Source organism: Pelodiscus sinensis, chromosome 9 (assembly GCF_049634645.1).
Source record: "Pelodiscus sinensis isolate JC-2024 chromosome 9, ASM4963464v1, whole genome shotgun sequence".
Lineage (NCBI taxonomy): Eukaryota > Metazoa > Chordata > Testudines > Trionychidae > Pelodiscus > Pelodiscus sinensis.
The window spans coordinates 35,023,415-35,050,194 of NC_134719.1; the positions used below are offsets into that span (position 1 = coordinate 35,023,415).

Genomic DNA, 26,780 nt, shown 5'->3' on the forward strand with positions numbered 1-26,780 from the left:
GGGGTTTTTTGTATTTGTTTTTAAAACACTAGCTCACTGTTTTAGACTATTGAGTAATTATTTATAAGAAGGTCTGCTAAATATAGTAAAAATTTACAGTAACTATTGTCATCTTAAAACACAAATCCTGGACTTTTCTTCAGCATGACATAGTTTAAAGCTGCGGTCACCAGCCAGTTGATCATGAGGTGTATCACCCCCATCCTTCATTCCTCTTCACCCCCATCAAGGAGCCTGCACTGGTGCTACAACCTTCTGGGAAAATGGATGTAGCACTAGCTTCCTGCGGTATAGGGGGGAAATCCCGTGGCTGTGCACCCAATATGGCATCTCAAGAAGTATGCACACTGCTCCTCCCCTTCACCAAAACAGCCAGCGTGCTTCCTAAGAAATCGGATCTGGCGCGCAGCCGTGGGACTTCATTTGCCATTTTGTTGCCCAATCACTTTAGTTTGGTGAGATCTTTCTGAAGCTCTTCATAACTAAGAAATGGTTTTAGCTTTGGTCTTAACTATCTTGAGCAGAGTAGTGTCATCTGCAAATTTTGCTACCTCACTGTTTACCCCTTTCTCCAGATCATTTCAAAATAGGTTGAATATGATTGGTCCCAGTATGTTTTGTTTTTAAAGGTTTTTTTTTTTCTTAGTTATTTCATCCAACAGTCCCCTTTTTAATTTGGGATTCCTTCTTCACCCTGAATGAACGTTTGCTCAACATGTTGATCTGTCTGCAGTAATAATGACAATTCAGCTTTGAAGACAACAATATGACAGAGGTTTTGATCATTTCTAAAGAATAGGGATGTTAAATATTGGTTAATTGAATAGTTGATTAACCTAATGAATTCTTATCGGTTAGTCGACTATTCTGTAAACCCGGGGCAGCCCTTGTCCAGGAGGGAAGAGTCTGAGCTCCTGGACCCACCATGAGCCGGAACTGAGCAAGGCTGTCTACCCACCTGTCTCTTAATACACTTTAAATGCAGAGTCACAACGGGTAGATTCAGGACCCAATGCAAGCTGGGACAGCTGAGCTGCTGGCCAGCCTGCTAAAAAATTTAATGGCACGAGGTAGGGGGGAAATGTGCATAGTCTATAGAATTAACCTATAAGCTTTTGCTTATTGGTTAATCGGCTACATTATTATATCCCTACTCAAGAAATCTGCTTTAAAAAAAAAATCCGGTTCTGTCTTGTTACTAATTTAACATAGCCCTCTTCATTGTTAGGACTAGTTTTGCTCTGTAGAGATTGTTACTAGCACCTATCATGGAGTGAGTGTTTGCTGATGTCCTTGAATTATCTGTGTTTGAAATACAAAATGTAGTGACTTTGTTGTACAGTATCACTTAAGCATGTTTCCTGTCATTGGGTGACCTTGAGGATGTAAATGCTTGTTTCTATGCTTAGAAACCACACCCAGGGCCTGCGTTAAGGAATTTTAAAAATAATAAAATCTCTTGTGGAAGAAAATTGTGCTTTGAATAGTCTCTTAACCAGCTACAGAACACTTGTCTTCACATACATTTTCAGTGCTGTGTTGGAAACCTATGAAAAGGGTAGGTTGTTTGTTTTTTAAAGTAATACAGATATTCCTGGCCATTAGTTTTTATTGGGGGAAAAAAATCAAGCAGGAGTAATTTTAAAATATGACTACACGTGTTTTTAAATTAGGAGCCAAAGGTATGTTTCCACATGTGACTTTAGTTTACTAAAATTTTGGTATATGAGGATTGTGATATCCATAGTTCTGGGTTTATTATCGCACTGTAGTAAGTTATGTGTAAATATAAAAGACCACAACTTCATAACTAAATTAAATTGATTTTTGTGATTTTTTTTTTAAATATTTTTGTGTTGCTAATTGAATTTCTTTGCTTTTTTTGTTTTTTAAAGGATCAATTTGATAACTTAGACAAGCATACACAATGGGGCATTGACTTCTTGGAGAGATATGCAAAGTTTGTAAAAGAAAGGATAGAGATTGAACAAAACTATGCAAAACAATTGAGGTAAGTTCTTTTTTTTTTTTTTAAGTCCTACTCAATAATAATTATTCTTAATTACCTTATCAGATGGTAGATGAATATGTATGATTCTGTAGTACAAGGTATGTTTTCCCATGTCTCTATTAGATCATTACTTGCTTTTGATGACATCCAATTTTTTCTGATCTTAAGATTTACCAGTCTAGAATGCTTCTTCCTCCCCTCTTCTCCCCCCCCTCCCGAGTATTTTGAACCTGAAAGATACATTCAATGGAATCTTGAAAATTCTTAAAAACAAACTGCTACTTCTGCACGGGTTTTGACTTTGCTTTTAGCAGTCTCTTCATCAGCCAGATTTTCAATTTCGTCTTTGTTCAACAAAATTTAGCAGCATAAGCTTTAAGCATCATTTTCTTATGTTGAATTGACAGAGATTCACTTCTTTGTTAGAAATCTGATAGAAGTCATTCCTGAGCAAAATTTCAGAAAATAGGAATGTAAGAATTTAAGGAGCTCAAGAAGTGATTGAAATGTGCAAAATTCAGCACTGCTTCACAGCTCTGTGGTGTGGTGTTAGGCTCATTCTGCCTGTCTAAATAGGGAAACAATTTTATATGGACAGATAATCAAAAACTTCTTCACACACAAGAAATCTCTTCTCTTAAATAAATGAAGCTTACTTTTTGATCACCTCACCTCAGGGATGGTCCTTATTGACTTCAGATTTATTCATGCCTTGATTTTTAAAATGTTGACTTTTGGTTATAAAGCACTTCATTGTCAGCATCTGAACTTTTTTGCTTACTATAGTCTAAAATTTATATGATCTGTATTATGCCAATATTCTGTAAAACCAAACCTTTATAATTTTCTTTTTAATATTGTTTTGGATAGGATTTGTAATTTTTCCTGTACAGTGCAATGCCTTGGGATTCTTGCATAGTGCACTTTATAAATGAAAAATGCATACCCTTATGTTTTGCTCTAATTAGCCATTTTCTTGAGCACAGTTAAAGAGCAAAAGAAAAAATGTGTTATGTGAAACTGGTGATTCCATAATATGTTCTCACAGAACCAAAGAATAGGCAAGATATGGATCGTTGCAAAGTTCCAGCAATGTGGGACAGGATAGGCAGAATTGGATAAGCAATAGGTTAACAAAAATCATTCAACTTTTCACATTGAATTTGTCCTTATTTTATTATTGGAAAGAAGTTGGTTTTATTATATGTCAAAGTACTTTGCTGTCACTGGGTCCTTTCAATTTGAACCATCAGATGGTATTTTGGATATGGTAACTGTTGATGAAAAGGGAAGAAGTTTGTTTTGTTTACTTCTTTTTTGTCAAATCAAAACAATTCCAGAGATTAATGCCTCTTTGTTTTTATTCTGTGCTGCACATTTATTTCATATGAATGCTGTAATAGTGGGAGAGAGAACTTTTTATTTTATTGTGCTGAAGAGTAAATAGCATAACTACAACACAGAATACAATTCTGAATTTGTTCAATTGCTTTAAATTGGAAATTAAGAGAAAAAAGCCACTTTTTTCTATGAATTCTGGATGAGCATTGTTCTCTTATAATGTAATATTCCATGACCTCTAGAGTCATCTCGTTGATTTGAGTCAGTCATAGAAAATGTTTTGCTTAAATTGTAACGGTGATTATCCTCTGTTGACTAATAATCCTCTGTACTACTGGGTGGCAGTTTTTTCTTCATAGCAGATTAATGTACATTTCAAGCCACATTAAGGGGTTTTTACCTAAATTGCTATATATAGAAACAAGGAAATATAAGCTTATAAGTTAAGTTGAGAGTGCAAATTATTACCATATGTGTTTGTTTCTCAAGTCTGTTTTCCTTTTATTGGAGCTGAAAACTTAAGCTGTTGTTTATTATCTAAATGTGGATGTGGCAAATTTTCTTTTAGTGATTACCTTAAGAGCCAAAGCTCATGAACTCTCCTGTTCCAAAGAGATTCAAATTTTTGTACTCTGCTACCATGTAATTCCTTTCTGTGGTGCTTTTCTTCAGTTGAATGCTTTTTCTTATACCTAATTAGGACATTAAACATGCCATTAAAATGTAGTTTTCCCTTGAACTGTCAAAAGGCCTGGAAATTCTAAATTCATTGCTTCATATTCTGTGCAAGGAGGCTTTAAATATAATTCACTTTCAGAATCTTCCCTACTGGAATATATAGATTGTGGGCCAATCAGAGGTGGGATAAGCAGGTGTTCCAATTGCATTTAAATCATTTAATCAAAATAACTTTTAGAATGTCAATAAAATGGCACCTGCTTTTACGATTATTTACTTATGGATCCAAAGACCCTAAAGCAAAGCAAAATTCAAGTTAACTGTGCCACCCTACAAATATTTACAGTACAATGTTATAATGTAGTGACTGAGGCACTTGATAATACCCCTATTCTATGGTACAGAAAAGACACATTCCCTTGAAAGCTAGTAGTTCTTCCAAAGAGGGTTGCATTGGGAGAGCCATGATATACTTTTAAAACTACTAAGCTCCTTAACCTCCCAAATTTCATAAGCAATAATTATTGCTTGTGTCCTCAGCCTAGAGTCTTTTCACCAGACTAGAGAGCAATGTGGTCTAATCCTGCCACTAAAAAAATTGACCATCCTACTTTCATCTTGTTGGAAATAAAATGTTTTTAATTTGGAACCCTTGCTTTGTCCCCACTTAATTATAATTATATTAATTTAGTGCTTTTCCAAGTGCTGATTTACACCATTAGATTGTGAAATCATTTATTCATTTCCAGAAGTGGGCACAGCACAGGTAGTGGCAGTTCAAGATTCTGTACTCCACCCTGATGGTGTGTATAAATTCAGTTAGGGATGAGTTCAGTTTTTGCCCCTTAGTAATCCTAAGAATCTCTGCTGACGTCATTAATTAATGTGAAAAGTGGTGCCTGTATGTACGGTGTGGGTAAGGGGCCATAAATAGACTGGAAAGATCAGATTTTTATTGGTAAATATTGATTTCGCCATAAACACAAACTTGAGGGGGAAAATTTCACTGATACTTTAAAAGCCTATTTGAAAATTTCAGTTACAAAAAATGATACTTGAAAACTTACTAGAAAGTGATTTAAAGATATTTACATGATACATTTTGATATTGACAATTTGTGTTAACTGTTATAAAGCGTTAACTTTTTCGGTCTCAACTTATATTGTTAAATAATTATGTCTGACCCTTCCATTATTTCCTATGTATGCAAAAAATTAAGTAGATAATAGTTTGGGGGGTGGAGGGGAAGATGCTTCAAAATGAACTTTGTTTTTAAATAATGTTGATGTATAATATCAATCAAATTCTGCTAAGCTTAGACATAACTCATTTCACATAGGCGATTACATTATCATCACTAACCTGGGTGGAATTTAAATTGATGACCTAGTGCGGTGTTTCCCAACCTTTTTTATGCTGGGTACTAGGAAACCCATTCACAAACTTTTGGCAGATTGGCAACATTTGCATATTTGCATATTTATTATGCAGATTATGAATCTACAAATACAATGTTTTCTGACCGCTTAGCCCCAACCCAGCCCCTTGATCCCCAGTGCCCAACACCCTTTGATCCCATCCCTACGCCCCATGCCCTTTGACCCTTTAGCCTCTTACCCCTATAGCCCATGCCAACACCCTTTTTTCCCCCACCCCAACGCTCCCCAGAGTGAGGCTGCCCCCCTAGGGAGCATGACTATTGCTGCCACACAGACAGGAAGGACATTTCAACCAGAAAGGACATTGTCTCAATGACTTGATTACATGCATCCTGCTTCAAAGGCCTTTTAAGACTACACTTGAAAGAGAATCCTCTGAACTGTCATTCATGCTTAAATTTGACACTTTATGCCTAAGTTTGAATAAAGACTCTAATTATCTTACCCATTACAAAGACAGCTTCCCCAATTATCACCTCTAATATCATTAGCTCACAGACATTTACCTCTCTCCCCCCACTCCATCCCTCTTCTGTTGTGAGATTTGATTTGTCCTTTTCATATGTGTTCATTTTTTTTAATTGTATCCTTTGGTATATATGGTTGTGTCAATTTTCTTCCACTGTTTGATCTGAGGAAGTGGGTCTGGCCCACGAAAGCTCATCACATAATAAACCATCTTGTTAAAGTGCTACAAAGTCCTGTTTTTTGTTTGTTATACCAGACTAACATGGCTACATTTCTATTGGTATTTTAGAAAAGCCTTTTGTGCTCTCTGTTTTTCCCCCAACTCTTGTACTCATGATCTGTCTTTTCATGTTTGTTATCTTTTGCATTTACTGAATCCTAAGCTACTTACTGTTTGCTGAGTTCTTGACAAAATTTTATGCATATGATCTGTAAGTTTGTGGGCCTAAATTTAGTCAGGATCAACTGCTGGCTAATTTTGTTAAATGGAGTCTTTCTACAGTGTGTGTTGTTTTTGTTTAGGGGGAAGGTGGTTGTAAGGTATTTCTGTCTTCCTAGGAATGATTAACAAAAACAGCATCATGGAAAAATTAAATCTAGAACAGAAATTAGCATGCTACTAAATTCTTAGTAATTCATGACCCTCCCCCACTGCCATTCTAAACTGTATGCTTTGTTACGTGGTTTGCCTTTCTTATCTGTAACATGCCAGAAAATCTTCTGTTGAAAAGACTCTTGCACAGTTGCCTAGTTACAGCATTGTTATGCTTGTTATGGATTTCACCTTCTGAATAATAATGAGGTATATTTTAGGAATACCCTCTTTATAATACATGCCTCTGTATAGAAAGTATAAGGCAGGAATATAAAATAATACCAGAAAAAAACAATATAGTAAAATGATTTTGGATACAAAAATATTTTTGACATGAGTTAAAACACAAACCAGTTGAGATGTGGAGCCTTGTCTGCTTTTAATCTCTATCAGCACAGCAAATAGAATTTGCAGACAGACAATGGACTCTATCATACTGGAGAGAAATTCTTGTCTAAACCTGGAGAGTCACAGTATTGCTTTCTGAAGTAATTTTTATTTATTAAATGATTAAAAAGCATAAATGTAGAACTAGTGAAATAGTCCTGGGCATCAGGCAGACTAGCATGTAGCTCTGTAACTTACTGGTGTTGGTTATGTTTTACATTACAAATTTTTAGAAGTATTGGATGGAAAAATGAGCTTCCCCCTGTAGCTAATATTAGGAGCTGTATTTTTATATGAAGTAGGAAGGAGTTGTCATTATGAGCTCAGACTTTTGAAGAGGACAGCATGATGAGCAGAGATACTTTTCCAACTACCTTCTCAATTTAGTGTATCTGTAAAAATGGCATTGTCGGTTACTTTATTACTTTAACTATACCAGTGCCCCTACAATAAAGTTGCCTAACACTTTCCATTATAAGGCAGTTTCAGTTGCTTATAACTTTGTCAAACTTTAATCATTCAGGCTGAAATTTCCATGTCTGATGTCTACTTCAGACTGATATTCTTTTTAAAAGGTTCAGCAAGAACAGTTCTGCTATTTCTAAAAATGAAATTATATTAAAAAAAATCCTTTTGTTTTGTCTGTTAGAAAAGCCTTCTACCATTTCATTAAGAAGCTCTAGCACCTTTGCATCACTAACTTGGAATCAGGCAAAGGGCTGATCTGAGTAAAACCTGCCAAACATTTGCACAGATTATAAACCTCTGAAAAAATCATGGTTCACACATGGTCAATAGAGGTTGGTTAGTTTGCAGCAAAATTCTCCCGAAGATTCTGTCTGCACTGTAGGTGTTCTATCCCCACACGGCTCCATTGTGTGAGACTCTCCATATGCCATACATGATCCATCCCAGCACTGAGGGGTGGGCATAGGACTGAGATTGGAGTTGAGGGAACAAGAGTAGAAAGGTCTGTAGCTACTAAACACGCTCCCTCGGAAACCTCACACTGAATCATGGATTCCTGAGTCTCAACATTCCTTTGTTGTCAGTAAGTAAGTGTGAAACCTACTGGAAAAACATCTTCCTGAGTGGTTAGCTGACATAGTGGACAACATTTTACTATTATAGCTCAAGTCAAGGAGGTTTGTGCTATAGATCTAAAAGTTCCCATTTTGCTGATGACCTATATGGGGGTCAATGTGGTTAGGGCTTGCTTTTTTAAAGTAGGAAATGGCATGTAAAAACAGAACAGTATAGTAAAATAATGTTAAAGTTGCAAAGTTAAGCACTCCAAAATTGAAAGTTAGGAACTGCTCTGGGTATGAATAAAGATAGCAAATGAGGTGGTTGTCTGCATGATCGCTGCTTCATTTGTGGTGGAAGTTGTAAGATATGCATTAAATGAGGCAGGGAACTGCAGGAAGAGAAGGATCATCTCTCAATTCAAGTAGCTGAGTGCCATTTTGGAAAACCGAGTTTTATGTCTGCCTCTGCCACTGAGTTCCTGTGGGATGCACATGTACATGAGGAGAGGGAAGTACAGGCAGTCCCCGACTTACGTCGGATCCGCACTTACAAACGGGGCTTTCTCGCCCCGGAGCTCGCAGGCAGCGGTCCGCCACCTCGACCTCCGGGGCGAGAAAAGCTGCTCCCGGTGCCCCTGGTCTGCTGGGGACCGTCTCCAGCAGACCAGGGGCACCGGGAGCAAAGCCGCAGCGGCCGCGGGTCCCGCGCCAGAGCAAAGCCTCAGAGGCGAGGCACCCCGCCGCTGCGGCTTTGCTCCCCGTGTCCCTGGTCTGCTGGGGGGGGGGCGCAGCTAGTGTGCCCCCTTCCAGCAGACCAGGCTTTTGTTGTGGACCCTGGGGCAGAGCAGCTGGGGCGCTGCCGGTTGGTCCCGCAGTGCCGCTCTGGGCACTACTGGACCAACCCGGCAGCACCCCAGCTGCTCTGCCCCAGGTGTCCTGATTCAGCCGCTGCTGGTCAGTTTCAGCAGCGGCTGAATCAGGACGCCTGGGGCAGAGCAGCTGGGGGGTGCTGCTGAGTTGGTCCAGTAGCGCCGAGGAGCGGCGCTACTGGAGCACCCCAGCTGCTCTGCCCCAGGCGTCCCCAAGTCGCTGCTGAAACTGACCGCCAGTTCTGATTTACATACAGATTCAACTTAAGAACCCCAAGTCAGCTGCTGCTGAAACTGACCAGCGCTGACTACAGGAAGCCCGAGGCACAGTTGCTCTGCCCCGGGCTTCCTGGAATCAGCCGCTGATCAGTTTCAGCAGCAGCTGACTTGGGGTTCTTAAGTTGAATCTGTATGTAAGTCAGAACTGGCGGTCAGTTTCAGCAGCGGCTGAATCTGGACGCCAGTTCCGACTTACATACAGATTCAACTTAAGAACAAACCTACAGTCCCTATCTTGTACATAACCCGGGGACTGCCTGTAATCCGATCTGTGAGCCAAGGAACTAAAAGTTTAAAATCTCTTCCACACTGGCTGCTGCTAATATTTTTGTGCACTTCACTATTGACCGTTGCTTCATATTGAAGCATACAGAGACAAGTATCATTTCCCCCACAATTTACATGTAAATTAAGAGAGGTTGCTCAAGATTGCTTCTGGCAAAACTGGGATTAGAACTGAAGTCTCTACCATGACAAACCCAGCACTTGCTTACTCTGTCATACTGCCTCTTCTACAGAATGTTGCGAACTTGTGTACAGTACTTACAGCTGCTTTTCTACCTGCTAGGTTCACTTCTTTCACAGAAGTCAGAATAAAATGCAAATTTTTTTTGCTGTTTGCCATTGAGTTACAAAAGAATTTACTTAAGCGTCACAACCTCTCCATAGGGACCTGGTCCAAATAGAGAAATCCAGCTCAAGTGCTAGATATCTGTGCTGGGAATCTTATAATTCAGAAATTAAACCTCTATGCTGACCTGTTGGGGAGTGTTTCTTCTATTTGCATATAATGACATTTCTTTCCCTTCCCCATTATTGTCTTTGAATAACTAGCTTATTTAATTCACTGTGAGAAAACATCCTTACTACACTTTGATAATTTAAAATACAATAACTATGTTGTAACAAAACTCAGGTGTTCCATATTTTGGTGCTTTGTCACAATGAGACACGTGAGGGTGAGAGTGTGAGTCAAGTAAACACAGTTTGGTTTTTTTAATTACACAGCAGAGCGAGATAGTGCTGTTCTTGCAGCTATCATTTCAGCGTAACTGCACTTTTAAATCCTAACACTGTGGGAAGCCTCGGCAAAGACTGTACTAAAGCAATATGTAAATAATATGCTAATTTTTATTTTTTTTATTGTTTGGTTTGTACATAGTCTGTCTCAGTGGATTAAAAATTTGACGCAAATGAAATATATGTAGTATTGGTGTGGTATAGTAACCTAAGATGGAGAATATATGGCAGTAAGCTTTGCTATCTACCTTTCCCATTGCAGCTACTAAATGGACTTCATGTGGAGGAAAGTGTAGTTTACATAGTACTTTACAGAAATATCTGGAGAAAAAATGTATATACTTTCAAAATGCTTATAAACAAACCTGACCACTTTAAACTATACTCACTGCCATCTTCTGTTGGCTGTGGACACTTAACACTAAGGTTGGATGATACAGATTCTATAGTGAAAGGTTTTAATATGTACTGACAAGAACCAAATGCTCTTCAAAGTTCCTGGCTATTATGGAGGGAAAGCTATAGGATTTTCTGCTAACATGATCACATTGGACATGACAATTATTGGGGTAAGAGACTCAACTTAGTTAGCAGAAAGTCTTCAATAAATTAAAGCAAATACTGAAAAGAATAATAGAAACATGGTAAAATCTGATCGTCTATAGAGATTATTGGCATTACTGAAAAATCAAGTAAAACATCGAAATATTAGATTTGAAGGTGTCAGTCTGCAAAGAACTGTTGTATTTTGTTTTTAAAAATTATTTATTTCACTACCATTGAAAATTACTCTGTATTTGCTGAAAAGATACAAAATTCCTTCTAGACATACAAAGAGATGAGTAATGTATTGCAACTTTAGCGATTTATAAAGTGAGAGAATTTTGAAGACTGATTTAAAAAAAAATCCTGCAGTATTAAGATGTGATCTTTGTCCACATAATCAAAATCATAGAATACTAGGACTGGAAGGGACCTCGAGAGGTCATCGAGTCTAGTCCCCTGCCCTCATGGCAGGACCATATACTGTCTAGACCATCCCTGAGACACATTTATCTAACCTAGTCTTAAATATCTCCACAGATGGGGATTCCACAACCTCCCTGGGCAATTTATTCCAGTGTTTGACTACCCTGACAGGAACTATTTCCTAATGTCCAACCTAAACCTCCCTGCTGCAGTTTAAGCCCATTGTTTCTTGTTCTATCCTCAGATGCCAAGATGAACAAGTTTTCTCCCTCCTCCTTATGACACCCTTTTAGATACCTGAAAACTGCTATCATGTCCCCCCTCAATCTTCTCTTTTCCAAACTAAACAAACCCAATTCTTTCAGCCTTCCTTCATAGGTCATGTTCTCTAGACCTTTAATCATTCTTATTACTCTTTTCTGGACCCTCTCTAATTTCTCCACATCTTTCTTGAAATGCGGTACCCAGAATTGGACACAATATTCCAATTGAGGCCTAACCAGCGTAGAGTAGAGCGGAAGAATGACTTCTTGTGTCTTGTTCATAACACACCTGTTAATGCATCCCAGAATCATGTTTGGTTTTTTTGCCACAGTATCACACTGCTGACTCATATTCAGCTTGTGGTCCACTATAACTCCTAGATCCCTTTCTGCCATACTCCTTCCTAGGCAGTCGCTTCCCATTTTGTATGTGTGAAAATGATTGTTCCTTCCTAAGTGGAGCACTTTGCATTTGTCTTTATTAAACTTCATCCTGTTTACCTCAGACCATTTCTCCAATTTGTCCAAATCATTTTGAATTATGACCCTATCCTCCAGAGCAGTCGCAACCCTTCCCAGCTTGGTATCATCTGCAAACTTAATAAGTGTACTTTCTATGCCAATATCTAAATCGTTGATGAAGATATTGAAGAGAGCCGGTCCCAAAACAGACCCCTGCGGAACTCCACTTGTTATACCTTTCCAGCACGATTGTGAACCATTAATAACTACTCTGAGTATGGTTATCCAGCCAGTTATGCACCTACCTTATAGTAGCCCCATCTAAGTTGTATCTGCCTAGTTTATTGATAAGAATATCATGCGAGACCGTATCAAATGCCTTACTAAAGTCTAGGGATACCACATCTACCACTTCTTCCTTCTCTACAAGACTCGTTATCCTATCAAAGAAAGCTATCAGATTGGTTTGATATGATTTGTTCTTTACAGATCCAAGCTGGCTGTTCCCTATCACCTTGCCACCTTCCAAGTGTTTACAGATGATTTCCTTAATTACTTGCTCCATTATCTTCCCTGGCACAGAAGTTAAACTAACTGGTCTGTAGTTTCCTGGGTTGTTCTCATTTCCGTTTTTATAAATGGGCACTATATTTGCCCTTTTCCAGTCTTCTGGAATCTCTCCTGTCTCCCATGATTTTCCAAAGGCTCAAATACCTCCTCTGTCAGCTCCTTGAGTATTCTAGGATGCATTTTATCAGGCCCTGGTGGCTTGCAGGCATCTAACTTTTCTAGGTGATTTTTAACTTGTTCTTTTTTTATTATCTTCTAAACCTAACCCCTTCCCACTAGCATTCACTATGTTAGGCGTTCCTTCAGACTTCTTGGTGAAGACCGAAACAAAAAAACCATTAAGCATCTCTGCCATTTCCAAGTTTCTTGTTACTCTTTCTCCCTCCTCACTGACCAGTGGGCTATCCTGTCCCTAGTCTTCCTCTTGCTTCTAATGTATTTATAAAAAGTCTTCTTGTTTCCCTTTATTCCCATTGCTAGTTTGAGTCTATTTTGTGCCTTTGCCTTTCTAATCTTGCCCCTGCATTCCTGTGTTGTTTGTCTATATTCATCCTTTGTAATTTGTCCTAGTTTTCATTTTTTATATGGCTTCTTTTTTATTTTTAGATCATGCAAGATCTCATGGGTAAGCCAAGGCGGTCTTTTGCCATATTTTCTATCTTTCCGATGCAGCGGAATAGCTTCCTTTTGGGCCCTTAGTAATGTCCCTTTGAAAAACTGCCAACTCTCCTCAGTTGTTTTTCCCCTCAGTCTTGATTCCTATGGGACCTTACCTATCAGCTCTCTGAGCTTACCAAAATCTGCCTTCCTGAAATCCATTGTTTCTATTTTGCTGTTTTCCCTTCTACCCTTCCTTACAATTGTGAACTCTATGATTTCATGATCACTTTCACCCAAGCTGCCTTCCACTTTCAAATTCTCAACCAGTTCCTCCCTATTTGTTATAATCAGTTCTAGAACAGCTTCCCCCCTGGTAGCTTTTTCAACCCTCTGAAATAAAAAGTTGTCTCCAATGCAGTCCAGGAACTTATTGGATAATCTGTGCCCCGCTGTGTTATTTTCCCAACATATATCTGGATAGTTGAAGTTCCCCCATCACCACCAAATCTTGGGCTTTGGATGATTTTGTTAGTTGTTTAAAAAAAAAAAAAAAAGCCTCATCCACTTCTTCCACCTGTGTAGGTAGCCTGTAGTAGACTCCTAGCATGTCATCAACCTTGTTTTTAACCCCTTGTAGCTTAACCCAGAGACTCTCAACACTTCCGTCTCCTATGTCCATCTCTACCTCACTCCCAAGTGTGTTCATTTTTAACAAAATAGGAGTGGAGAATTAATTGGGTGTGGGTGTGTGTTTTTTTTTTTTTTTTTTTTTTTTTTTTAAGGGCGTATTCTAATGGTGTCCTGCAGGCACCTTTCTGGCTTTCGGAAAAGTTGAGGTCTGTGACAACAAATCTTATCTTTGGGACAGTAAAGCTAAGCAGGAGTGGTGGGCATATATGCTTTGAAGAAGGATTGTGTTTGACAATTGATTCTGAAGTTTTGTTAGTCTCTCTTTTTTTTTCTTTTTTGTAAGATTGCGGGTGTGATCAGTTGCATTGGTACTTCATAGGATTCTTTATAATGTTGTTCTAAATTTCAAAATTTAACCACTAATACTGCAGTTATTTCTGTAGCAGTGCATCCCTGTGCTATCAGTATCTGACTAGAGGACTTAATGCAGCAAATTAGTTGATCAAGACTATATTCCAGCACTGTGTAGCATGCAGCTGCACAGTAGGGATGTGTACAACCAAGATATGTTCAAAAAAAGTGGACACATAGCAAAAGAATATAAAGCAGGGATTTTTCTTTCCTGTGGCTGACTTCCTTTTGTGAGAATTGGTCTTTTTCTTTTTGTGCGACAGAAGATGGGAGAGAATGAGAGGACTTATAATGGAACAGTTCCTACAAGTGTCGACGACGCTAGTGCGCAACCAGCGCACACCGAGGGAATTTATCGCAGGAATGCCCTGTAATTAAAATGCTTCAAATGGTTAACCAGTGAGCCTTGATTAATCAGTTAACATTCATAGTTATCCACAGCCCCTCCCCCTTTCCTCTGCATCTGAATCAGAGGCAGCAGCATGTGATGGGGGCAGGCAGGAGCTGGTGCTTGTGGGGACCTGGCTTTTAAGCAGGCTCCCTGTGAAAACTGGCTCCTGGGGAGTAAGGGAGCATAGGGGAACCAGTGCTCACAAGGAGATGGCTTAAAAGCTTGCTCCCCATGCATACCAGCTCCTACAGAACCACCTTCCCATCTGCATGTATATGTGTGATTGCTGAAAATTCCAGTGGTTACACATTTACAAAAAACAAAACACTCCTTCCCCATTGCCCGCTTTTTAACATCCCCAGTGGACAGATGCATCTATCATTAAAGTAAATTATGTTTCTCATAGGCACAGAAGTCTATCCACGTTACATAGAACATATTAGGGACTTCAGTCTCTCTCTCTATTTTTCTTAGCTTTTGAAATATTGATAGCTCTAGCGAGAGTGAGTGATGATGTTTTCAGGTCTAGGAATTGCCTCCATTTAAAAAAAAAAAAGATTTTACATCTTATACCCTAAACATTTGTTTATTTTCAAAACAATGACTGTAACATAGTTAAAATAACTTTTCTGAATGTTAAAAAAATTTTTCTGGTTACTAAGTTTCTCTGCAAACTCATGAATGTGATATATGACTATATGATTTTCACTGTTTTTAGCTGTGCCTCTATACATCATGTGTGTGTTCAGAGAGGATAGTAAATATAATATGTGAGTTGTGTCTAGGTATACCATATCCACCGCTTCTAAGTTGGATGTGAATAAATGAGGTTACTTAGTTACTATGGCAACAGGTCCCTTAAAATATATATTACTCTATTGGTTTCACTGAGTTTGCACCAGAATGAGTTTGCCCTGTACAATCATATCAAATTATTAATTCAAATAGTTTACAGCAGCGGTGGGCAATCTGCAGCCCGTCAGGGTTCTGTGCATGGGCCGCAAGACATTTTGTTTACTGCTGTCCATGCACAGGGTTGCCTGATTCTCCTGGTCTCTTTTCAGGGTCTCCCCCCCCCCCCCCCCCCCCCCCCCCCCTGGAGATGCACATAAACCAAGGGCATGTGAAGTGAGGTGTGTGCTGATTGCACGTAACATTAATTGTAAGAGCGATGTGTTCCATCTGCATCCAATCAAAGCATTGACACATTCAATTGGCACATCCCACCAATTCTAGAATATGCAAGTGCAATTAGCAAAACTACGTTAACCCGGGAGACCGGCTTGGTTACAGCAAGTCCAGCCCAATGAGACGAAGGAGGGTCACTCATGCAGCCTACTCGCTGGTGTAGGTTGCCCATCAGTGGTTTACAGTTTCTGGTCCTTATGCAGTAAAGCAGGGGTGGGCAATAATTTTTAACAGGGGACCAGTCCAAGAATTTGGTAAATTGTAGGGATGTTAACTATTGGTTACTTTACTAGTCGAGTAGTCCATGGAATTTCCATCGACTACTCAACTAGTCAATATGCACTTCTGCATTCCTCCTTTGAAATGTACAAGAGCCCCCACTGAGGCTCTTGTACATTTCAAAGGAGAAATGCGGAACTCTGCGTGCAGCCGGGGGCCAGCAGGAAGTCTCACTGACTCTAAGCTGCACTTGGAATGCCAGCTTTGAAATACACAAGAGTCCCCAGCAGGGGTTCTTGTGCATTTCAAAGTGGCAGCCACCATAAACCTGGGATCAGCGGGGGACTGAGTACTCTGCTGACCCCAGGCTTCATGCCGTGCTGTCTATTTGAAATGTCACACAGAGCTGGGGTCAGCTGGGGACTCGAGTCAGCAGGACTCCCCAGCTGACTGTGGTTCTGAGTGGCATTTCCCCTGAACCCGGGATCAGCCAGGTTCTGCAGAAATGCCGCGCTGGAGCCCAGGATCAGCTGGAAAGTCCCCAGTTGACCCTGGGCTCCACGCATGGCAGTGCCGCACAGTTGATCCCAGGCTCAGCTGTGCAGCGCTGCCCCTTTAAAGTACCCCCTCTGTCACTCCCTTAGCTGCCTCTATCTGATAGCAACTTATTAGGGAAGTTAAGAATTCTATGATATTAATGGAGGTGGTGCGGAGTCTAGGATGGAGGTTGAGTGTAAAAGGGAGCTCTGCCTGCATCACAAGCATGGCCCAGGCAGCTCCTGTTGGCCGGAGATTATGCTGGGGGTAGGAGGAGGCACAAACCCCCTCATCCCCCTCTCTCAAGACTCTTAGCATGCAGAGCACAAGGCTCCCACAGCCAGCCACTTGGAACACTGTGTGGGGGTGAAAAAGGTAGGGATCCTGCCTGAAGCTCTCACTAGGCCACAGGACGGTGGTGGCAGGCTGGATCCAGCAGTTTGGTGGGCCACATTTTGCCTGCTTCTGTTGTAAAGAGACCTTCACTGGTGTAAGGCTCTGCCCTTGAAGATTCTTTGCAGCACTGGGACATGTTTTTTATCACTGTCCCTCTCTTTTTTTTTTTTTTAACTGAAATTAGAAAAATGCTTTTATAATATAGTATGTATATATTTTTCTCCTTTAACAGAAACTTGGTTAAGAAGTATTGTCCTAAACGTTCATCCAAAGATGAAGAACCCAGGTAAAATATATGTATTTAAAGTTTTACATATATAAATAGTAAATACCACTGTTTACTATTTAATCGTTTTCATCCTTAATGTTACTTTTCTTTTGTAAAATATTTTTGATGGATAAATGCACAAATGAATGAAATCAGAACTGCTTCTGTTTGAATTCTTTGTTCTGTTAGGATTAAATACCATTCAGTACAACATTTTTCTGTTCCCAACATTGGTGTCTTAAAGTTCTACCTCTTAATGTGGTAATTTGTATTAACAGCTTTCCAAAATTAAACTTCTTTTTGCATAAGAGTTTGAAAGTGAAGCTTTAGTTCAATAGTTTTATAAATAAAAATCTGGTATTACTTTTATAGAGTTGGGAATAATTTGCCCTTACTGTATGTTTCTTTTTCTTATAATTTGTATTAACCCTTTGAGACGCCTGGTAATGTGCTACCTGAGCTCTACAGAGTTGGGTTTTGAGTGCATGCTGACTTGTCATTTATTTTTTGCTAGAGGAACTCAGGTATGTTACTCTGGAGACTTGCTTTGGCTCCCGAGGCAAAGTAAATTTGGATGGGCATTTGTGGTGGTAATGCTGCATGTTAAGCAATGTCATTGTCAGTGGTTTATGGGTGCATATACACTGCTCCAGTGGGGTGCTGTAATTCCCAGTTAAGGCAGATGTACATGCTTGAGTTAGCATTCTAAAAAATAGTGGTGTGGCTGTGATAGCCCAGCTGGGATCCTCAGGAGGCTAGCCCAAGTCATCACCAAAGCAATGCTGTCATTGTAGCACTCGTACACTCGTACCCCACTGTAGGGTAGACAGAGCCCAAGAGGAGTGCTTGTTTTACTGTCCTTATCATTGATGAGTCTTTTGATGTCTGAATAAAACACTACTAATTTTTAGACAATAAACGAAATAATAGTCAAATCCTATGGGTAGCATAGGGATGGATTTCATATCAGCTATGCAGAAATGCCTTGGGGAAGCCCACCAGAAACACCCCCAGTTCTGTTTATACCCATCTTGAAATCTGGACTGCAGGAGTCAAGATTTCCAACTCTACAATGGAATTCAGGACCTGCCAGCTTTAAGAAGATGGCAATATTCCATAATTAGAGATGCATATTTTAATATGGTGACTGTTTTTGTTTCTTTCCTCCCTTCCACACACACTTTCTACCCTTATTTTGCCCCTTCTCCTTCCCCGTTTTAGTGCCAGCCATAGTGGCACCTTACCTCCAGACAAGAGGTGGGCAGGCTAACAGGCAGCTGTCTCCAGAGCTGATAGCAAACTTGTTCTGTAGACCATCCAGCGGGATGCATATGAGTGGTATGATTGGCATGTTCCACCCTCAAGATCAAGCACATCATCTCTGCAACAAGTTCAGCCTCCGAGCCTAGGGATCTAAGTCTGTTCCCAAGCTCAGGCCTCTCAGTTGGCAGCTTAGAGATACCACTATACTGCAGGGTCTTCCAGGTAGTATTCTTCTTCTTTCTTTTCCACTTCCCAAAACCCCTGTTCTTATAAACTGTGTATGAAGAGACGTTAGATGGTAGTACATCTTAGGCCCATTGTAGGCTTTTCCCATTGTGCATTTTCATTGTGTAGTTCAATGTTTAATCTAAGGCTTATTTTACATGGTGTTTAATTTTAACACACTCTGTGTTCTCTTAATGGCTAAGTAAAGAAATCCTTAGTGAAAATAAAAATCAATTTCACCTTGTGTTTTTACTGTGTATTTTGTCAGGTTTACATCATGTCTTGCCTTTTATAACATCCTTAATGAGTTAAATGACTATGCAGGACAACGAGAAGTAGTAGCAGAAGAAATGGGACACAGAGTGTATGGAGAACTAATGAGATATTCTCATGATCTAAAAACAGAAAGAAAAATGGTAATTCCTATATTCTTATCTAACAATAGTGTATAAAATGATGGGTTTTATTCAAACAATCTGTATACTTAAGTCAGCAGTATAAAAGGGGCAGTTGTTTCAATTAAGTTTTATGTGCAAGTTAATATATCATCAGAGTAGCTTTCTTTAATGCTATGATGTTCAAAATACGAATATAGAGTAGTGCCCACTGATAACTTCTGAGCACCAAAGTAATCTGTAGTGCTGTTCTTGCATGGATAGTAATATCTCCACTAGAGTCTGTTGATAAATTAGTAAGCAATTGGCATAGCATCCTGTGTATAAACTAGAACAGAAACTAGTAATTTTAACAGTATCTGAGATGGTAGAAATGTCTTTTTTGTGCCCTTACAGCATCTTCAAGAAGGGCGAAAAGCTCAGCAATATCTTGACATGTGCTGGAAACAGATGGATAATGTGAGTTTTTCTGTTAATATTAATAGCTTACAGTTCTACATAACTTATTCCATTGTTTGCTTTTGTGTTTTTGATTAGTTGGCATTTATTGTTCTTCGAGTGATTGTTCATGTTGTTTCTAATCAGGTATATGTGTGTCATGTGCATGAGCATTGGAACATTTTTCCCCAGCAACTCCTGTAGGATTGGCTCTGAAGACTTGTAGGCTGGTGCCACTTAGGTGAAGAACATCGCATTGAAAAGTGTAAAATCAGGGATTTTCAGCCCTGCACAAGGAAAGACTGGGTGGGAGTATGAACTCCAACAACTCCTCATGGAGGCAGCCTTAAAACCTTCGCATGCCAAGAAATCGGCACTGGGTGCAAGCTCAGTTCACAGCGCTCTGGCCTCTGTGCACAAAACTGTACCAAAAGTTGGTGCCACCAAAGACTTCCAGTGCTGGAGCCTGCTGGCACTGAAGGCCACAGTGCCGAGGCACCGCTCAACCTCCCCAATGCTGCGTAGGCGTAAAGAGGACAGAGGCAGATCGCCCCACAAGTCATGCTCCCGGCAAGACCAGGCATGGCACAAGCAGTCCCCCCCTTGCAGGAAGCCCAGGATTTGCTGTCGACTTCAGCTCCAGGGGTGGCACCGTTGAGTCTGGCATGTAGCCTGGCACCAGGACATCGGAGTCAGGTGCTGAACACCCCACTGATGCCAGACACCTGTGAGGCGATATGGGACCTCAGAGAGATTTCAGAAATTGAGCATCTATGGTGCAGGACAAACCAAGACTGCACCATTTGAGGGGTAAGCCAGCGATGCTGCAGTGTCCTCAGTCCAGGGCTGGGCAAAATACAGCCCAGGAGCTCAATCTGGCCTGCCAAGCCACTGGATCCAGCCCGCGGACCATTCTGCCAGGACCCTCAGGCATGCAGTTACCGCAGTTTAAAGTGCAGTCCCTATGTTTCTCTGCTCTGCAGGGAGGGAGGGAAGCTTCATGTGATGTCCCAGCCCAGTGCTCAGCCCCTATTGGCCAGAAATAGCTGGCTAATAACGACTGACCTTAGCTAGTCTCTCAGCTCCTATTGCCTGGAAACAGCCAGCCAATGGAGCTGAGGGATTGGCCTGGGAGACGGGGGTAGGGCAAGCCTCTTTGCACACCCTGAGCTGAGAGCCACGGAGGGAACAGCCTGTATTTTCAAGTGATCTGGGTCTGCAGCAGGCAGGGAGCCCATCTTGCCTTGGGGGTGCTGCAACCCAGGAGATGCTTAGGTAAGCGCCTCCCAGCCAGAGCCTGCCCCTCCCACACCCCAACTCCCTCCACCAGGTCACCATCCAAGCCCTCTGTACCCTCTTACCCCAGGTCACAACCTCCTCTTAACCCAAACACCCTCTCAAACCCCACGCCATATCCTGCATCCCAGTTCCTTTCCCCATGCACCCTTCTGTACTCAGCCTTTATCCTGGACTCCATACCCACTCCACAGAAAAGTACGGCCCTTGCCAACTTACCAAAACCTTGGAGTGGCCCCCCCACCAAAAATTATTGCCCACTCCAACTCAGTCCCTGGAGCAGCACCGAAGCATATCAACCTCCTCCTCTTCCAAGAGATAGTCTCCTCCAGTGCAGCGTGCTGCACCGGATGTTTCAACGCACACTTCATCACTGGGTATATGTAACAAAGGCAGAGACCCATCGTGCCTGACACTGAATGAACCACGATGCTTGGTGTTGAGGTCTTGTTCCCAGTCCTGGACCAGATCGAGATTGAGAGGGAATTGGCATGGCTCCAGGTCTCGCCTTTTCTGGTACCGGTCCAGATCTCCAAGGCCATCCGTCTGTGTGGCATTGATGCCAGCACTTGCATCATCAGTGCTGCCATGGTCCTCAGTCAGGTTTGGGGTCTGACACAGTGTCAACGTGTTCCTGCAGGAGCTGTACCCACCATAAGGGACGTGACCTCCCGGTATCATGGCAACTGCAGTGGCTGCCCCGCACACAATGGACTTTCTGGATATGCTGGGTATACCACCAGTTCCAGGGCGTCTCCGGATCATCTAGATTGGTGGTCTCTACTAGCCAATGGTCTCGATCTCCCAGGGAGAGATGACACTCGAGGGCACCTTTTGACACTATGTCTTGACCTCCTGGGGGAGAGAGCCCAGGAACAGAGGTCCCAGACAAGACCTCATGTCAAGGGCATCTGGCTCAGCCAGAGAGAGAGGCATGAGACCACTATCTCCCTGATCCTTAGTGGACTCTCTGCCATCACAGGCTGCTTCTTACTTTTCCCCAGATGAAGCCATGGCGGAGACCTCCAGGGTAGGGCTTCCTCCGGTTGACCATAGGACGTACCAACAGCTGTTGCACTAGGTGGCCCAGAACATGAACCTCTCTATGGAGGAGATACAGGAACTGGAGGAGCCTATGGTAGACATATTGTACCAAGAGGGCCTATCAAAGGTGACCTTGCCAATTATGAAGACTATCCAGTGTAATTTTAGTAACCTTTGGCAGACCCCCACTTCCATACCTCCCACAGTGAAAGGGGTGGAAAGAAGGTACTTCGTCCCATCCAAAGGGTTCCTCTTTTCCCACACCCACCCCTCCTCTCTCATGGTGTCAGCTATTAATAAGAGAGAGAGGCAGGGCTGCAGGTACTGGCACCCAAGACTAAGGAAACAAAAAAGATTGACCTCTTTCTCAGGAAGATCTACTTGGCAGGGAGCCTGCACCTGAGGATTGCAAACCAGCAGGCGATCCTTAGTCGATATGCTTTTCAATCCCGGGAGGCGCACTCAAAATATAAAGCGCTCCTGCCCCTGGGTGCATGATGGGAGTTCGGTGCCTTGACAGGGGAGTACCATAGCCACAACCTCCTTGCAAGTGGCCCTGGATTCAACCGACTTGGGTGGTGAGAACACTCTTAATGGGGATAGCCATGCATATATCGGCATGGTTACAAGCCTCAGGTTTCCCTCCGGAAGTCCAGCGCACTCTGCAGGGCCTCCCATTTAACGGCAGAAGTCTGTTTTCTGAACAGATGGACTCTAAACTCCGCTCCCTTAAGGATTCACGGGCAACTGAAATACTTGGGACTATCCAGTGTAACTTGCACACCCCTGCTACTCAGAGGGGCCCCTTTAAACCGCTACCCCCTCCATAGAGGTTTGCACCTGGACAGCACCAAGAGCAGCAGCATAGGCACAATAGAAACAATAGTAGTAGGGAAAATCCCATCTCAGCCTAACCAGGGGAATAACTCTTCCAAAGCCCTGCCAGGCTCGAAGCAAGGCTTTTGAAGGTACACTTGAGGACAGGGTACTAGCCTCACTGGATCCTTCCCTGTTGTTTTCAGTCAGGATGTCCCACTTCTACCGTGTGTGGGTCAGCATTACTTTGGATAGTTGTGTTCACTGCCTGGTTGGAGTGCGATACTCCCTGCAATTCTCCTCCCGACCATCTTCCTACCCCCTTCCCTGTCCTCTTTCAGGGACCCCTGTTGCAAGTATCTCCTAAGACAGCAGATCCAATCACTTCTCAAGTTAGGGAAGATCGAAGAGGTTCATCAAGGGGCAAGAGTTCTGCTTCTTTTATTTTCTAATCTGAAGGCAAAAGGGGGTCTAGGACCTATTCTAGACCTGAGAAACCTCAACCACTACATGTGGAAAATGAAATTCCAAATGGTCTCTCTGGCCACCATCATTCCTGTACTGGATCCAGGCAGCTGGTACACTGCCCTCAATATTGACCCTCCTATGTCACAGCCGCTATCTCAGTTTCACGGTGTCGAATGAGCACTATCAGTTTGCAGTGCTACCCTTTGGCCTGTCCACCTCCCCCCATACTACCCTCGTGTGTTTACCAAATGAACCTTGGTGGCAGTGGCCTTCCTGTGCAAAAGGGGTGTTCAGGTCTTCCCAAAAGGGTGTCATAAGGAGGAGAGAGAAAACTTGTTCATCTTGGCCACTGAGGATAGAACAAGAAACAATGGGCTTAAACTGCAGCAAGGGAGGTTTAGGTTGGACATTAAGAAAAAGTTCCTAACTGTCAGGGTAGTCAGACACTGGAATAAATTGCCCAGGGAGGTTGTGGAATCCCCATCTGTGGAGATATTTAAGAGGAGGTTAGATAAATGTCTATCAGGAAAGGTCTAGACCAGTAATCTCCAACCTTTTTACACCCAAGATTGCTTTTTAAATCTCAGAACCTCCTGTCCATCACTTGCTATCCACAGCCCTTACTTACACACTCTGATAAACAGTTTATTTTTAAATTATGCAATATATAAAATTAAAATCATGTGTTTATAGTTGTGAAATAAATGGTCTGTTTTTTATTCATGCTATTTAAATCTAAAATGAAGCATTTATAATTATACATTTTGTGGGGACAGAGTTCTACGGCTGGGGGCAGGGGAGCTGGAACGGTGCAGGGAGGGCAGAGGACAGGGTTCTGCAGCAGGGGACAGAGTGCCAGTGGGGACAGAGTTCGGGGAGTGGGGACAGGACTAGGGACAGAGTTCTGTAGCTGGGGACCGAGGACTGGGGACAGAGTTCGGGGAGTGGGGCCAGCGGAGTGGGAACAGAGTTCCGTGGCTAGGGACAGGGGAGTGGGAACAGCATTCGGAGAGTGGGGATGGGAGTGGGGACAGCGTTCTGTGGCTGGGGAGTGACATCTGGGGAGCGGAGTCTGGGGACAGGGGGTGGGGTGCCAGTGGAGGCAGAGAGTCCCCTGCATCTGCCTCCTCCCAGGATTCTCTCCCCCCCCCCCACCCCCCCCCCCCCCGAGGGAAACCAGTGCGTGCCTGCCCCGGGGCCTGGAGTGGGGAACCTAAGAACCCAGGGGGATGCAGTTCTCTGCAGACCTGTGTCTTCACATCATCGTGAAGGAGCTAAAGGTGGTTAGGCTGCTCTGTCAGGTTCCGCCCTCAGATGCAGGGTCACCACATGCCAGTATGTACAGACAATGCAACCATAATGTTTTATATAAACAAGCCAGGGCGGGGCAAGGTTGTCCCATCTTTGCCTTGAAGCCCAAAACCTGTGGCATTTTTGTATAACACAAGTCCACTTGGAGGCTCAGTACCTCCCAGGCTTGGAGAACACACTTGCAGATGCCCTCAGCAGGACCTTTGTGGTCCACGAGTGGTCAGTCAGAATAGATGTTTTACACTCAGTTTTATCAAAGGTGGGGGACTCCCCATCTAGAACTGTTTGGTATACAGTTTACCATAGAGAACAAGAAGTGCAAGGACTTTTGTTTATTCCAGAATCACAGTCTGGTGTTTGCAATCCTTTGGAGAGGAGGGCAGCTATTGTATGCTTTTCCCCCGGTCGCCCTGGTGCCGGCATGGTCACGCAAACATTGGTTCGCCACCCTTCTCATCCTGTCAGTAGAGGCCCCAATAGTCTCTATACTCTATGCACCAGGGACATCTCAGACATCTGGACCTGTGTTCACTCCACCTCATGGCATGGAAGCTGTATGGCTCCGCAGTGGTTCCCAAACTTTTCGGCATCACACCCCCTTTTTGATTTTTGAGAATTCCTCACCCACCCCACCCAAAATAGCAGCAAAACTTTGTTGCGCTCCCCCCCCCCCCCCCCCAAAAAAAAAAGAGGAACTGACTGTGGCTGAAAAACAGTCCCGGTCCCTTTAATTCCCAGGACCAGTGTTTTAAAAAAAAAAAAAATGCTGGTACTCTAGGGGAAAAGTTGTTGACCCCCCCCCCCACCTCCCAAAAAAGATTGCCCTTTTAAGAGCAGAGCAGGCATTGCCCTTTTAAGGCGGCCATTTGAAGTCTTCCCGGGACACTCCATCCTCCCCCAGCCCCAGCCTGCCCGAGCTATGCGTGTTCCGGCGGACACCTGAGCCAGATGGACTAGGCTATTTCTTGCGGGGGAGGAGGGGATTGACGGGGGGGGGGCTGGGTTTCCCCGTGCCCCCTCCTGGAATTTCTTCATGCCCTCTCGTGGGGCGCACCCCCCAGTTTGGGAACCTATGTGTTAAAGCTTCAATGCTCAGCTCAGGTTCAGGAGGTTTTCTTGAGAAGTAGGAAGCCCAGCACTAGGGCGGAATACTAGACCAAGTGGAGGAAGCTATAGCAGAACAGATGAAAGGGGATCTGGTCTCTGCACAGTGTATGCCATCTTGGATAGTATGGTGTATAGGTACCTGTTAGGAGCTGGCAGGAGTCGCACCCTCACCAGTGATTGGACACTCAACTAGGATGCAAGCCTCATCTGTAGCTCAGGTTCCCTTCCATTAGATCTGTAGGGTAGCCACATGGTCCTCCATATACACATTCACTGCACACTATGCCACTGTTAGGTTTTCTAGGGAGGATGCAGCTGTCAGTAGGGCTGTGCTCCAATCTGTGATTCCTAACTCTGACCCCACCTCCATGGGGTAGCAGCTTCGGAGTCACCTGATTGGAATTGATGCGAACAAGCACTTGAAGAAAAAACAGTTGCCAGTACTCGTAACTGGTGTGCTTTAAGATGTGGTGTTCATGTTGATTCCAGTATGCCTGATTGGAATGGACGTGAACAACACATTTCGAAGACCAGTCTTTTTAGCTGTATCACTGAATGATCGCATTACATTTATTGTTCAGTAGCCAAGACAGAATACAGTGTACTTGTAGTTCATTACCTAATTAATTTCTCTGTAGGAGTTACCCTTTTAGAGTTTGTATGAATTTTCTTGAAAATAGCACTCGCTCCTATGTCCCAGAAGCATCTGCTAGCAATCCTTCAGCTTTTTCTCCTAGCCTACTCTCATTTGTAACCACCTACAGTTTATCTAAGCAATAGCTTATTTTGTGGAGGAGTTTAACTAGTTATGTTCCATTTTTTCACATGTTCATAGATTTTTTTTTCTGCTGCCTCCTTAGAAGCTGTAGTAGATTTTCGTAGTTTCTATTCTTACTAATTAGCCTCAAATTAACTCAGCAGTGTTTAAAGAATTTAAGGTATGCATCACTTAAGAAGACAAGTCTTTAAATTTGTCATCAGCATTGGACTTGTTCAAGACATGTAACAAAATATTTATTCAAGGATGTCTCTCTAGAGTAGACTGTCAAGTTGTTTGGGGTTTATTACACTTTCAATCAGTATAAATGCAGTTTAACAAAGGACTATAGGCAGAGAACTCCAAGGTTGGTGATCAGCCATCATTCTTTGAAAGCCACAGAGTAAAAGGAAGCAGAACACAAATTCTGGTTCCCAGGAATCAATGATATTTTGAAGTGATATTGATACAGAGTCTCTTATGCCAATGCACCATCCTTAGAGTGTGCTGCATCTTTGGTCAGATGTCGTGAAACAATGGTGTAGAGGTGGAAGATTCAAATTTAGGAAGGCAGAGTCAGAAGAGTGAAAAATTTTTGAAGATACATCCTCTTCATAAACAAGAGAGGATAAGCAACAGA

At 42.4% G+C, this 26,780-nt stretch overlaps 1 protein-coding gene across 5 annotated transcripts in view; it reads left to right on the plus strand.

Moving 5' to 3' along the window:
* The window catches only part of FNBP1L (formin binding protein 1 like), a 100,305-nt gene that overhangs the window by 48,457 nt on the left and 25,068 nt on the right, over window positions 1-26,780 (plus strand). For 4 of the 5 annotated variants that reach the window (XM_014569049.3, XM_075936555.1, XM_075936556.1 and 1 more), the window contains exons 2-5: window positions 1,896-2,011; window positions 16,985-17,038; window positions 18,777-18,924; window positions 19,300-19,362. In XM_014569049.3, the coding sequence (XP_014424535.1) occupies window positions 1,896-2,011; window positions 16,985-17,038; window positions 18,777-18,924; window positions 19,300-19,362 (381 nt within the window). Of the gene's footprint in view, window positions 1-1,534; window positions 1,559-1,895; window positions 2,012-16,984; window positions 17,039-18,776; window positions 18,925-19,299; window positions 19,363-26,780 lie in introns of those variants that run through there. The other variant, XM_075936558.1, reaches the window with a different exon arrangement.